This window comes from Sprattus sprattus (assembly GCF_963457725.1).
Source record: "Sprattus sprattus genome assembly, chromosome: 17".
Taxonomy (NCBI): Eukaryota; Metazoa; Chordata; class Actinopteri; order Clupeiformes; family Clupeidae; genus Sprattus; species Sprattus sprattus.
The window spans coordinates 15,553,502-15,567,368 of record NC_137915.1 but is presented as its reverse complement, the minus strand read 5'-3'; the positions used below and the strand labels follow the sequence as shown (position 1 = coordinate 15,567,368).

The window sequence follows — 13,867 nt, the reverse complement described above, 5'->3', positions numbered from 1 at the left end:
TACCTCTAAACTGTTCCCTTTGGGATTTTCTTCAAACGTCCTGATGGTATCTGCTTCTCTGGTGTTGAGGCATCTTAACAGGAAGGGGGGAAATCGTAAGTAACACTATAAGTCGCACCTGTATATTACATACAGTTGTCTTAACATTGCAAGATTTTTTAACAACACATTCATCATGACTAATTAAATAAATACATGAGTATTAAATAATCTGTTCTAGACTCTCAGTTTAGTCTCTGTAATCTCGCCCCTGATGTCCTGACCTTTGGCTGGTGTCTCTGTAATCCTGCTGCATCACCACACTGCTTTCACCCCCATGGAACGGGTCCAGAGGAATATAATCCTTCCCAGCCTGTGCAGAGGGATACAATATTTTTCAGCTTCATAGATGGGTCAGGTTGGCTTATTAGATTCACACAGCCCAACTAAGTGTTTGCTTTCTTTCACAGATTTCCCCTTTGGAAAAATGTGTTTCAAAATAGAGGACGATTTTGAAAATGCCGTATGAGAGGTGTGTGTGTGTATGTCTCAGAGAGAGAGAGAGAGAGAGAGAAAGTGAGAGAGGGAGAGAGACAGAGAGAGACACATAGAACATATTAATGAAATTAGAGAACATCTCTTAAGTCAGCGTGAGAACGATAGCTCACCTGCTGGACCTGTGCCTGTAACAGATCCCCCAGTGTGTTCACCAGGACTGTGAAAGTGGGTCTGTCACTGGGTTCCTTCTCCCAGCAGGCCAGCATGGTGTTATATCTACATTAAGACATTAGAGAAAATGAAGCAAGACACTCCATCAGTAAATAATTGAGAGCAGGACTTGATTCAACCCATCAGAATTCAAAAGGAAACTCAGTCTGGTGTCCTGCTCACATCTCGGGGGTGCTGTACTCTGGGGGGCGCATGCGTGTGCCGTGTTTCAGGCGATGGCAGAACTCCTCATCCATGCTCAGCCCCGGGTACGGAGACGCTCCTGAACACAAAGACAGAAGCCATCAAAAGCTGATATGGAATTCAGGATCAGAGAAACACGTTGTGTCATGTTTTTTGGTCTAACCCCTACTGTGATAGCTGACTTTTTTCAAGAACTGTAGGCCTACTTGAACTGTACTGTAACTGTGTTCAAAGCCCATCTGGATTCGCTAGTTAGTCGGTTATAGGAGTTACCTAATCCCTGAATGCTTTATGCCGTGTGTGAGTGTGTGTGTGTGTGTAAGAGAGAGAGAGAGAAACACAGAGAGAGAGAAAGAGAGAGAGAGAGCGAGAGAGAGACGTGTATTGCCATGTTGTAATGAGGATGACAGACCCAGTGAGAAGATCTCCCACAGCAGGATTCCAAAGGACCACACATCACTCTGGGGGGTGAACACCTTGTCAAAGATGGACTCCGGGGCCATCCACTTCAGGGGCAACCTTGCCTGCATTGACAAAATACAAACAGGCAAAGAAACACACAAGCAAACAAACAAACAGACAGATAGTCAAACAAATAAACAGACACATTTATTAATTACAAGTAGCTAACTTGACAACAGATGCAGACATTGAGAGTATTCCAAGTACATGGATAGTGGCAAACCTGTGCAAGTTAAGTAAGCCTCCTAATAGAAGAGCGCTATGGATTCATTCTCCTAGCAAAACAAAGCCATGGGGCTCTGCTATTAGGAGGTTTACCACTTACTCTACTTAACATACCTTTATTTTACCTTTACATTTCGTTGCGTCTGTACCTGTAATCTGTGCAATGACAATACATTGAATCCAACCCAATCCAATACCCAGGTTTGTCACTAAACCACATATGTGGAACACCCCCCTTATCTGGTGGGCCTGTGCTAGTTCTGTCTGCTACATGATGTTAGGAACTTACGTCTCCCTTGCGCACATAGTCAGGGTTCTTGTAGATGTCTCGTGCTAGACCGAAGTCGCAGATCTTCACAACGTTGTTATCTGACAGCAAGACGTTTCTGGCAGCAAGATCACGGTGGATACACTGCCAATGGTTGTCAGATTCACAGAAAAGTATGCAAATGTAAGAGCCTAGTTTGGTGTGAAAAAGCCCTTCTATAAATACAGCATGTCAATTATGGTAGCGTTTGTTGAACGTGTTGAACCCATCATAAAGTTTGTTATGAGAGATGTCTTGTCATTTCATTAACCATCACAATAGCCTATGTCTAGTGATACTACAGTGCCATGTCACCATCACTAGACAGTGCCTTTGCCACCTTTTAATGGGATTTTTTATAGCATCAGACCATTTTAGAGCTGTCATGTCAGTTGCCAATCCCAGTGAGAGTTGAGATTATGATATGTTTATATTACTGAGATAAGGCATTTCACCTTTCGAGTGGCCAGAAACTCCATTCCCCTGGCCACCTGGAAACTGTATGAAATCAAGTCCTCAAAGAGAAGGGGCGACTCCGAAGGACAAACTAATGAAGTAAAGAAAAACACGAAGAGGAAGATGGAGAAAATGAAGATGAACAAGAGCAGGACAGGAGGAGAAAAAAAGAGAGAAAGTACAACAATAACAAGACCAAAAACAAAATGGTTAAATACAGTATGTGGCCCACTGCACACAGACATTAAATCAAGCAGTTAATCAATTAGTATAACTGATAACCAAATAATGAATGTAATAATCATTAAGTAAAGTATTAATTAATTAATTTCTTGATAACGTATTACAATTCATCAAACATCAACATATTACAGTCTCACCTGGGCTGTCCGCATCCTCCTCCTCCTCCTCCTCCTCCTCCTCCTCCTCCTCCTCTCTCTCTTCGACAAACCCTGAGCTGGCACTGCTTTGGCTACTGGCCACGCTCACCAGACGCCTTTTCCCACAATCCTCCTCTCGTCTCAGCTGAAACACAACGCTCTGTGGTCAGATTCAATTATATGACAGGGCAGATATTTTCTTGGGAACAGACATGAGGGATCAAGTCTTAATATGTGCCCCTCTAAATACTGGCACAAACAATGTAACATGATGTCGTGTATTTTGTGGAAACACAGGAGGGGATGGGCTGACTTCATTGTTGGGCACATCTACCAATCTCATTTTGAATAACGCCATAGAGTATATGATATATATGACCATTTCTAAGATAAAAACACAGTCTGCAGAGGATGTTGAACAGGGGTGATCATCTTTACTCTGGGGTGATAAAGTCTACTCTGGGGTGATCATGTCTACTCTGGGGTGATAAAGTCTGCTCTGGGGTGATCATCTTTACTCTGGGGTGATCATGTCTACTCTGGGGTGATCATCTTTACTCTGGGGTGATAAAGTCTACTCTGGGGTGATCATGTCTACTCTGGGGTGATAAAGTCTGCTCTGGGGTGATCATGTCTACTCTGGGGTGATCATGTCTAATCTGGGGTGATAAAGTCTACTCTGGGGTGATCATGTCTACTCTGGGGTGATAAAGTCTACTGTGGGGTGATCATGTCTACTCTGGGGTGATCATGTCTACTCTGGGGTGATCATGTCTACTCTGGGGTGATAAAGTCTACTCTGGGGTGATCATCTTTACTCTGGGGTGATCATGTCTACTCTGGGGTGATAAAGTCTACTCTGGGGTGATCATCTTTACTCTGGGGTGATAAAGTCTACTCTGGGGTGATAAAGTCTACTCTGGGGTGATCATGTCTACTCTGGGGTGATCATGTCTACTCTGGGGTGATAAAGTCTACTCTGGGGTGATCATGTCTACTCTGGGGTGATAAAGTCTACTCTGGGGTGATCATCTTTACTCTGGGGTGATCATGTCTACTCTGGGGTGATAAAGTCTACTCTGGGGTGATCATGTCTACTCTGGGGTGATCATGTCTACTCTGGGGTGATAAAGTCTACTCTGGGGTGATCATGTCTACTCTGGGGTGATCATGTCTACTCTGGGGTGATAAAGTCTACTCTGGGGTGATCATGTCTACTCTGGGGTGATAAAGTCTACTCTGGGGTGATCATGTCTACTCTGGGGTGATCATGTCTACTCTGGGGTGATCATGTCTACTCTGGGGTGATAAAGTCTACTCTGGGGTGATCATGTATACTCTGGGGTGATCATGTATACTCTGGGGTGATCATGTCTACTCTGGGGTGATCATGTCTACTCTGGGGTGATCATCTTTACTCTGGGGTGATCATGTCTACTCTGGGGTGATAAAGTCTATTTGGGGTGATCATCTTTACTCTGGGGTGATCATGTCTACTCTGGGGTGATAAAGTTTACTCTGGGGTGATAAAGTCTACTCTGGGGTGATCATGTCTACTCTGGGGTGATAAAGTCTACTCTGGGGTGATCATCTTTACTCTGGGGTGATCATGTCTACTCTGGGGTGATAAAGTCTACTCTGGGGTGATCATGTCTACTCTGGGGTGATAAAGTCTACTCTGGGGTGATCATGTCTACTCTGGGGTGATAAAGTCTACTCTGGGGTGATCTTCTCCACACTGGGGTGATCATCTCTACATCTGGGCTGATCATCTGGGTGTTGACTCATCTTCTTCTTGCGTCCTACATCTAAAGTGTTATTGACATAGTTATCACTGCATGCTGATGATACAGACACTCTGTGATGGTGTCGGTAAATAAAGGACAAAATAAAGAAGTGAAACATGACACCAGCATGGGCGAAGTGCAGCTGTGGTGACAGAAAAGCAGCGCTGTCCTGTTTAAGGAAATGTCATACGTATATATAGGTGCGAAAGCGTCAAGAAAAAATAAGTACATGTAAATACATCCTCTTTTCCGAAGTTGTAAGATGTTAGTCGCACAGTAAACACACTATGGCTCTTACTGTAACGGAGTAAACAGCCCTGGGAAGACAGGAGGCCAGAGGGCAAATGACAGTGATGGTTGGAAGGATGGAAGGATGAATGGATGGATGGATGAATGGAGAGACTGTCAGAGGGATGTATGGATGGATGGAAGGATGAATGGATGGATGGATGAATGGAGAGACTGTCAGATGGATGTATGGATGGATGGAAGGATGAATGGATGGATGGATGAATGGAGAGACTGTCAGATGTATGGATGGATGTATGGCTGTATGGCTGTATGGATGTATGGATGAATGGATGTATGGCTGTATGGATGTATGGATGAATGGAGAGACTGTCAGATGGATGGATGGATGGATGGATGGATGGATGGATGGATGATGGATGGATGAATGGATGGATGGATGGATGAATGGAGAGACTGACAGATGGACAGATGGATAAATGGTTGGATGGAAAGATTCATGGATGGATGAATGAATGAGAGACTGACAGAAGGGTGGATGGGTGAGCAGATTGAGAGATGAAAGGATGGATAAATAGAAAGATTAATGGATGGATGTGAGTAAAATTGGATTAGCAGTGGGAGATGTTTAGGCTCACCGTGTTCATCAGGAACAACTCACGCTTGCTCTTCAGGTATGCAGACAGGTTTCCGTGCCTGCAGTACTCGACAATGACCATCAGGGGCCCTGTTGAGCACAAACACAATTACTTTGTGTGTCTGTGACCCGCAAGACCAAGCGGTCCAGGGACATGCTGTACAGTACCAAGAGTTGCACAGAGTGGACTGTGCAAAACAGCTATGCAGTTACACATGCAGGCATGCAGACACACGTGTGAGCGCACACACACACACACACACACACACACATCCACACCCCCACACCCCCCCCCACACACACACACACATACACTCATTTTGACACCCACAACCATACAGTGACACAGTACAGATATTTGCACAGATATACACACACACTTATAAGCACACTCGCATACAACAACAGCTGCCGGTCATGCATACACACCTCCAGGTTTCGTACAGGCTCCCAGTAAATTGACAACATTTAGATGATGTCCAATATGGTTGAAGATCTTCAATTCAGTCATCAGAGCCTTGTGCTCGCTGGGTGTGGCGCCCTCTAGTGTGACACAAGTATAACTACACTTTTACACAAACGCAATATGTAAAACTGAGGAAGCATCTACCAAAATCCACATTTAATATGATTAATGACTTCCATTTATTTTCAAGACAGTAAACAGGAACACTATGTGTTGGGTGGTTGCTGAAATGGATGTTGTTGATTGTTATGTGTCGTGTTGCAGGTTAAATGACTGACCTCATGTGTTATGTGTTATGTGTTATGTGTTATGCGTTATGCGTTATGTGTTATGTGTTATGTGTTATGTGTTGTGTGTTATGTGTTATGTGTTATGTGTTATGTGCGGGGTGAGGTGCTGTGTTAAGTGCGGGGAAAATGTTTTGTGTATAGTTAAAAAGCTGAACACTACACATACAGCCGCGGAAAAAATTAAGAGACCACTTCAAAATTATCAGTTTATCTGGTTTTACTATTTATTGGTATGTGTTAAAGTAAAATGTACATTTTAGTTTTATTCTATAATCTACTGGCAACATTCCTACCAAATTTCAAATAAAAATATTGTCATTTAGATCATTTATTTGCAGAAAATGACAATTGGTCAAAATAGCAAAAAAGATGCAGTGTCTTCAGATCTCGAATAATGCAAAGAAAACAAGCTCATATTCATTTTAAAACTACACAATACTAATGCTTACACTTAGGAAGAGTTCAGAAATCAATATTTGGTGGAATAACCTTGATTTAAAATCACAACTTTCATGTGTCTTGGCATGCTCTCCACCAGTCTTTCACATTGCCGTTGGGTGACTTTATGCTACTCCTGGTGCAAGAATTCAAGCAGCTCGGCTTCTTTTCATGGCTTGTGACCATCCATCTTCCTCTTGATCACATTTCAGAGTTTTTTTATGGGATTCAGGTCTCGAAATTGGGCTGGCCATGACAGGGTCCTGATCTGGTGGTACTCCATCCACACCTTTACTGGCCTGGCTGTGTGGCATGGAGCATTGCCCTGCTGGAAAAAACACTTCTCAGAGTTGGGGAACATTGTCAGAGCAAAAGGAAGCAAGTTTTTCTTCCGGGACAACGTTGTACTTTGCCTGGCTGAGGTTTGTAAAAGACCATAAGGATTGAAAAAGCGGACTGGAGGTTCTTCTAAGTTCGTCTTCTCTGATGAGTCCGATTTCACAGTAGGGGCAAGACTCTCTGGCTTGTAGGCCTCTCCAGGTCTCCGTCTAACCATCAGACGACCATGTGTTGGGCAAAGCTGAAAATTGGACTCATCAGAGAAGACGAACTAAAAGACCCTCCAGTACGCTTTTTTCAATCCTTATGGTCTTTTACAAACCTCAGCCAGGCAAAGTACAACGTTGTCCCGGAAGAAAAACTTGCTTCCTTTAGCTCTGACAATGTTCCCCAACACTGAGAAATGTTTTTTCCAGCAGGGCAATGCTCCATGCCACACAGCCAGGCCAGTAAAGGTGTGGATGGAGTACCACCAGATCAGGACCCTGTCATGGCCAGCCCAATTTCGAGACCTGAATCCCATAAAAAAACTCTGAAATGTGATCAAGAGGAAGATGGATGGTCACAAGCCATGAAAAGAAGCCGAGCTGCTTGAATTCTTGCACCAGGAGTAGCATAAAGTCACCCAACGGCAATGTGAAAGACTGGTGGAGAGCATGCCAAGACACATGAAAGTTGTGATTTTAAATCAAGGTTATTCCACCAAATATTGATTTCTGAACTCTTCCTAAGTGTAAGCATTAGTATTGTGTAGTTTAAAAATGAATATGAGCTTGTTTTCTTTGCATTATTTGAGATCTGAAGACACTGCATCTTTTTTGCTATTTTGACCAATTGTCATTTTTCTGCAAATAAATGATCTAAATGACAATATTTTTATTTGAAATTTGGTAGGAATGTTGCCAGTAGGTTATAGAATAAAACAAAAATGTACATTTTACTTTAACACATACCAATAAATAGTAAAACCAGAGAAACTGATAATTTTGAAGTGGTCTCTTAATTTTTTCCGCGGCTGTATGTGTGTGTGTTATCTGTTTAAGTGTAAATGCACATTCTACCTCTGTTCATGTGTGAGATGATGACATTCTGAGTTGTGTAGGTAATGTAACACGATGATGTGTAAGTGTCCCCAACTGTACCTTTCAGCATCTTGACGGCCACCGTGGTGCAGCCGTAAGAGCTCCCGATGCCGAATGCCGACGCCTGCACAACCCTCCCAAACGCCCCCTGACCTAGAGGCTTCTCTGTGAAGCACACATGACCAGCATATACACACATTCACTTACAGTCTTTACAGAATGTTTTTTCCAATTGGCAATCCCTCACTTCACAAATAAAAAAAGACAAAAGCCTCATGAACCAGAGGCTTTTCTATTGAGCACACAAGCATTCACTTGCAGCGACAGAATAAATTGACACAAGTATTCATATGACATTTCCAAACTTTATAAATAAAAAAACCTGCCATAAATTTTTCATTTATGTGTATGTCACCTAAAGGCCTTATGTAACTGATAATATTCTTTGAATAGAAATTCCGTAAAATCCCTTACACTTCACATAGTGACCAGATTGGGACACACACACACACACACACACATGTCGCTTTCCTCTTTACCGAGTTTGAGGCGGTCACGAGGAAACTCCCACTGGGCGGGGTCAAACTGCAGCCTATCACACTGTTCGGCCATAGGCCCCTCCTCTGGGTCCAGAACAATCGACAGGTACTCCTGTTTACCGGCCGAGGGGCGTGGCTGGAGGAGACAGCAACAGGAAGAGCGACACATAAGTCACACGAGGAGCAGGAGCTGGTGTCCCTATAAGGTCAGTCCTATAGAACCAGGTGCTGACAACACTTAGGTCATCATTTCACTTCCAATGGAGCCACATACGGAGGAAAACATATACCTTACTTGTACTGTAATTCACTGTAGGTTAATCCATCTGCTAAATTGGGACGTGTAAAATGTAAATACATCACAGCGGTCAATAAGCAAGGAAATTCACATTCAGCGATTTGTCCGCTATTATGTGCTTTATAAATGTCTTAGCTGTTTTGTGCTTTGAGAAAAGACGTGTGCCCCTGTAACTTCTTGACCCTGTCCTGCACAGTTCCTACGGCTCAGAGAGCATGCATGAAGACTAGCTATGCCAACGTCCATTCAAACCTTCAGGCAGAATAAGTTATCATCAGATGAATCAACCGCATTGCGAGTTGGTCTGAACAGAAGCATGTCCTAAAAGCCAATGGTCTCAGATTTGCCAATGGTCTCAGATTTGTCAATAGTGTCAGATTTGTCAATATTGTCAGATTTGCCAATGGTCTAAGATTTGCCAATGGTCTAAGATTTGCCAATGGTCTCAGATTTATCAATAGTGTCAGATGGTGTAACAGAGAAGTTTTGTGTGGGTTTTAAATCCAGACATGTTAACACAAGCTACTCTTTTAACCCAAGAGAGGAGGATCTAAGAGGAAGGGAATGGCAGCCTTAAACTGAGCTCATTTCGCTGCTGTCAATTCCCAGCATTTATTTTTTTGTTTTGTTTTATAACCCAGGGGCCAAAATTAGCCGTGAGAAGCAGTGGCGCTGGGACGTGAAGGGGAAGTTATGATTGGCCGCGTCACCTGTTTGAGTTTGCGAATTAGGAGCGTGAGCAGGACCCAGAAGACAGCGGCCACCACGCATGTACACATCAGTGTGAGAACCTCCAGAGACGTCTCCTCGCCTGAACCTACAGCGCCGGAGAAAGATAAGCATATGTTAGAGATGCATTATACACACACACACACACCACTGATAACCAGCTCTCAAGAGGTCTTGACAAGAGGGGAAAGAACTAGTGCTTGCACGTGTCTGTGTGTGCGTACGCTTGTGCTGTTAACCCCGGTTGGGGTGGGGGTGTATCTTTCCAGTAAATGTTCAGGGTGAAGTACCTCTCCAAGCCCAGAGAGGGCACTCTAATGTCATCACTTCAGCCTCTTGGTCATATCTCCTCACAGGCACAACAGCCTCTCCCACAGAAGCCAATGCCATTCATCTTGCCTGATTTTTTTTTTTTAAGATGTAGAAATAGCTAAACAGTTTATGGGTTGCAAACCAAAGGCCTTCCGTAGGAAATCAAAAAGGGAGACAGCTTCCTTCCTGGTTCATCAGAACACAACAACACCCCAATCCTCCCCCACCCCTGGAGCTGGCGGAGGGGCGTCCGCTCTCTCTCGGCCCCGGAGGTCTCCTCTTTTCAACCAAGGAGGGGGTGGCTAATTAGCACACACACACACACACACATCGTCAGACACTTATCAGCCTCTTCACATGGAGCTGGCTTGTCTGACGTGTCTCTCCCTCCCTAGTAGATAACAGCACCTGGACTCAGGCACTGTTTATTTGCCGAAGATTTGTAGCCTCCTCAGTTTCCTGCTCCTGGTCTATTGTGCAGGTTCAGATGTACGAGGCGGCCGTGTGCAGTGCGAGTTCAAGTCGGAGCGTCTCTTGTCTCTCTGTGTTTTCACAGGGCTAAAATTAGTGGAGACGCTTCTGCACTCAGAGGCTGAACAAATGTTTAGATTGGTGATTCAGAGGTGGAGAGGAAGAGAAAAAGAATACTGGATTTTCATAAAAGAGACAAAAATAGGAACAGGCAAATGGAAGACGATGCTGTCATCTTTTTTGGCAACGTGGATTCAAAATTATTTGGGTTACTGTCTGTTCTCACCTTCAACCCAAACGTAGGCGGAGCTTTCTACAGATCCCCTTCCATTTGTGGCTTGGCAGGTGTACAAGCCCTGATCTTCGACTGTGATTCGGTCAATGTGGAGAGCCCCGCCCTCTGGTGCCATCATGATACCTTAAGAAAAAAGGAAGACAATAAGAGAGAGAGAGAGAGAGCAAAAAATGACATACACATACAAAAGAAATATACTGACTAAACAAGATAATCATGACACTGCTGAACATACCGTATGAGCCATACTTCAGAAAATATGAAGAGAAGAGAGAGAGACAGAGAAAGAGAGAGAGAGAGAAAGAAAGTGAGAGCAAATTGAGGAAGCGGGAGGGGAAGAGAGACAGAAAAAGAAGGAAAGAAAGAAAGAAAGTGCAAGTAATTTGTGAAAGCAGAAGGGGAAGAAAGACAGGAAAAGTAGAGACGGAAATAGAGAGAGAAAAGCAGAAACAGGCGGTAAACAAAAAGGCAGATATAAGAGTAAGAGAGAAACATACCAAGGGGAGAGAGAGAGAGAGAGAGAGGAAGAGAGAGAGGGAAAGAAAGAGAGAGGGGGGACGGGGAGGTTGTCTCACCAGACACCTGCTGGAGCCTCCTGTGGTCCTTGTACCATGTGATGAGGGGTAGAGGGACCCCTGTGACTGGACACTGAAGGGTCACTGAGGTGCTGACGTTCACCCTGCAGTCACTCAGATTCTGCAGCAGTGACGGCGCCTCCAGGGCTACAGGAACATGAGCACAACTTCATAAGAGTGTGTGTGTGTGTGTGTGTGTGTGTGTGTGTGTGTGTGTGTGTGTGTGTGTGTGTGTGTGTGTGTGTGTGTGTGTGTGTGTGTGTGTGTGTGTGCGCGTGTGCGTGTGCGCGTGTGTGTGCAAGTGCATGTGCATGTGCACATGTGTGTGTGTGTGTGTGTGTGTGTGTTTGCGTCTGCGCGTGTGTGTATGTGTATGTGCACATTTATGTGTGTGTGTATGTGCACACGATGTACATGTATGAGTGCCTGTGTGTGTGAGTGTGTGTGTGTGTGTGTGTGTGTGTGTGTGTGTGTGTGTGTGTGTGTGTGTGTGTGTGTGTGTGTGTGTGTGTGTGTGTGTGTGTGTGTGTGTGTGTGTGTGTGTGTGTGTGTGTGTCGGTATCTTGTACTGCAAGTCAGACTTCAGGCCAGATAATGACCCAGACAGCGTGCCCTGTTGAATGTTTCGTTCTAGATTGAAAGTTAAGTTATCCAATCGGAAACAAATGCTCTGTTATGAAGTGAAGTGCGTCACAGCTTATGAATGGCATGAATAGCACAGCAACATTACAAATGCTCAGCAGACCACTTATATAGTTTGTGACGTTTCTTATTGTTCTTCACTTTCTCTGTTGTCACTCACTGCTGTAGTTCTGTGAGCAGTGCTGTGAATTGTTATTCTTTCGCAGCAAAATTGCAATCTGGAATGTTTGACTAGCAGCCAATGGGAGCTCTGCCATCTGGTGACAGCGCTGTGGCCGTTGGTGTGACACAAATTGTTGAAAATGGACTAAACCATGATTTCCGCCACAGCTGACAAGGGACTGGCTCACGTTTGCTTGGGCCCAAAACACAATTTCCTCAAAAAGTGGACTATGGGGATATCACCGGATAATTATGATTTTTTTTTTTGTTCCAGACTCAAAGTTGTGAAGACATTTATTTTTAATAACATTTAATTTTAAACCTGAAAAAAACATTCTCTGCCACTGAGGAAAGTTCTCCTAACACATGTTAAAAATCTTTAATTAGAAATCCCTCGGGTCTTTTTCATTTTTTTAAAGGGGGCTGTGCATAAAGGTGGTGGTAGAAATAAGAAACCCAGATGAATATAGCTGGTTACCTCGTGACGAAACTGATTGTTATTTCAAATACCTTCCTCCCGGACACAATTGATTATTGTCTCTTCCCTCGGTGCGGTGACAGCGTCTGATTGGTTGATTGTTCTGGCGGCCATGCGAAGCGCCTGTAAATATGGCACGGGGGGAAGTGCCATTGTTTACCCTTCCTCCCGACGAAGCCCCATTCCCACGTGAAAGAGGTACAGAGTGTGAGGAGCGCACAGGGAGGGGCCGCAGGAAGTTCACGGACCCAGTTTCCCAAGGACTATGTGTGTGTGTGTGTATGATTATGCATAAGTGTGAGTGTGTGTATGTGTGTTTCAGTGTGTGTGTTAGAGAGTGTGCGGTGTCAGAGTGTGTGTGTTTGTCTCTGACTGAGTGCGTGCATGTGTGTGGGTGTGTTAGAGTGTGTGTGTGTTTCTGTGTGTGTGGGTGGGTTTGTGTGTGTGTGTGTGTGTGCATGTGTGTTTGTGTTTGTGAGTATTCATATGCAGCTGTGTTTCCTACGTGTGTCACACACGGAATAAATATGTAGCGTGTGCTGTGTGTCACAGCGACCGACCTAGTAACATGTGTGAGCACACACACGTAAGCACTTGCTGTAGGGCTGCTCAGTGTGTCAGACAAGAAGTTAACATGTCAGTGTGTATATGGAACGCTAAATGGCTGTGTTAGCATATGAGTTTATGACATGAATATATGCATATGTATATGCTTAGGTAAGTAGGTGTGTCTGTGAACATGTATATGAGTGTGTGTGTGTGTGTGTGTGTGTGTGTATGTGTCAGGTGTGTCTGTCCAAGAGTATGATCCATGAGCATGTGAGTGTGTATGTGTGTGTGTGTGAGTGTGTGTGTGTTTGTATGCTGTCTTACCAGTGACCTCCACTCGTGTTTCCAGGTGCACACGCTCTCCCGTCAGAAGGTGTCGTGCGGAACATTGGTACATGCCAGAGTGTGCCATCGTCAGGTTGCTTAGCAACAGATTTAGCATCCGTGAAAACTCGCCCCACTTCTCCTCTCCCCCCAGGGCAGGGCCGGTGGGTTGGGGCGTGGCTTGGGACCTGTCTGTCACCTTGTGCCACGACAACGCAGAGTACAGGTGCCTGCTGACGGAGCAAGACAGGTTGAAGTCCCCGCCCTCTGTCGACTCCTCCCCCACTTGCACCACGAATCCCTCAGGGACATCTGTGATTGGAAGGCATCGTGTGTTGAACAATGTCAGTCACAACATTCCCTCCCACTCAGAGAAAAAGAGGCTGAGGTAGGAACCCTCAGACCAAAGCTGCACCTTCTACAAGAGACTAAAGGACACTTTGGAGTGGAGGCCGAGCTACGTTTTTCCTTCACCTTTGATGAC

At 44.6% G+C, this 13,867-nt stretch overlaps 1 protein-coding gene across 1 annotated transcript in view; it reads right to left on the bottom strand.

Annotated features, from left to right (window-relative positions):
• flt1 (fms related receptor tyrosine kinase 1) overlaps nucleotides 1-13,867 on the bottom strand; it is a gene marked incomplete at its 5' end in the record, with an annotated part of 39,152 nt that overhangs the window by 1,837 nt on the left and 23,448 nt on the right. Inside the window, 16 exon segments of the mRNA XM_080855557.1 lie at nucleotides 4-73; nucleotides 264-352; nucleotides 648-753; nucleotides 871-970; nucleotides 1,304-1,415; nucleotides 1,868-1,990; nucleotides 2,341-2,432; nucleotides 2,722-2,866; nucleotides 5,396-5,484; nucleotides 5,824-5,937; nucleotides 8,070-8,174; nucleotides 8,549-8,684; nucleotides 9,557-9,663; nucleotides 10,645-10,776; nucleotides 11,229-11,375; nucleotides 13,384-13,695. Of these exon segments, the coding sequence (XP_080711683.1) occupies nucleotides 4-73; nucleotides 264-352; nucleotides 648-753; nucleotides 871-970; nucleotides 1,304-1,415; nucleotides 1,868-1,990; nucleotides 2,341-2,432; nucleotides 2,722-2,866; nucleotides 5,396-5,484; nucleotides 5,824-5,937; nucleotides 8,070-8,174; nucleotides 8,549-8,684; nucleotides 9,557-9,663; nucleotides 10,645-10,776; nucleotides 11,229-11,375; nucleotides 13,384-13,695 (1,979 nt within the window).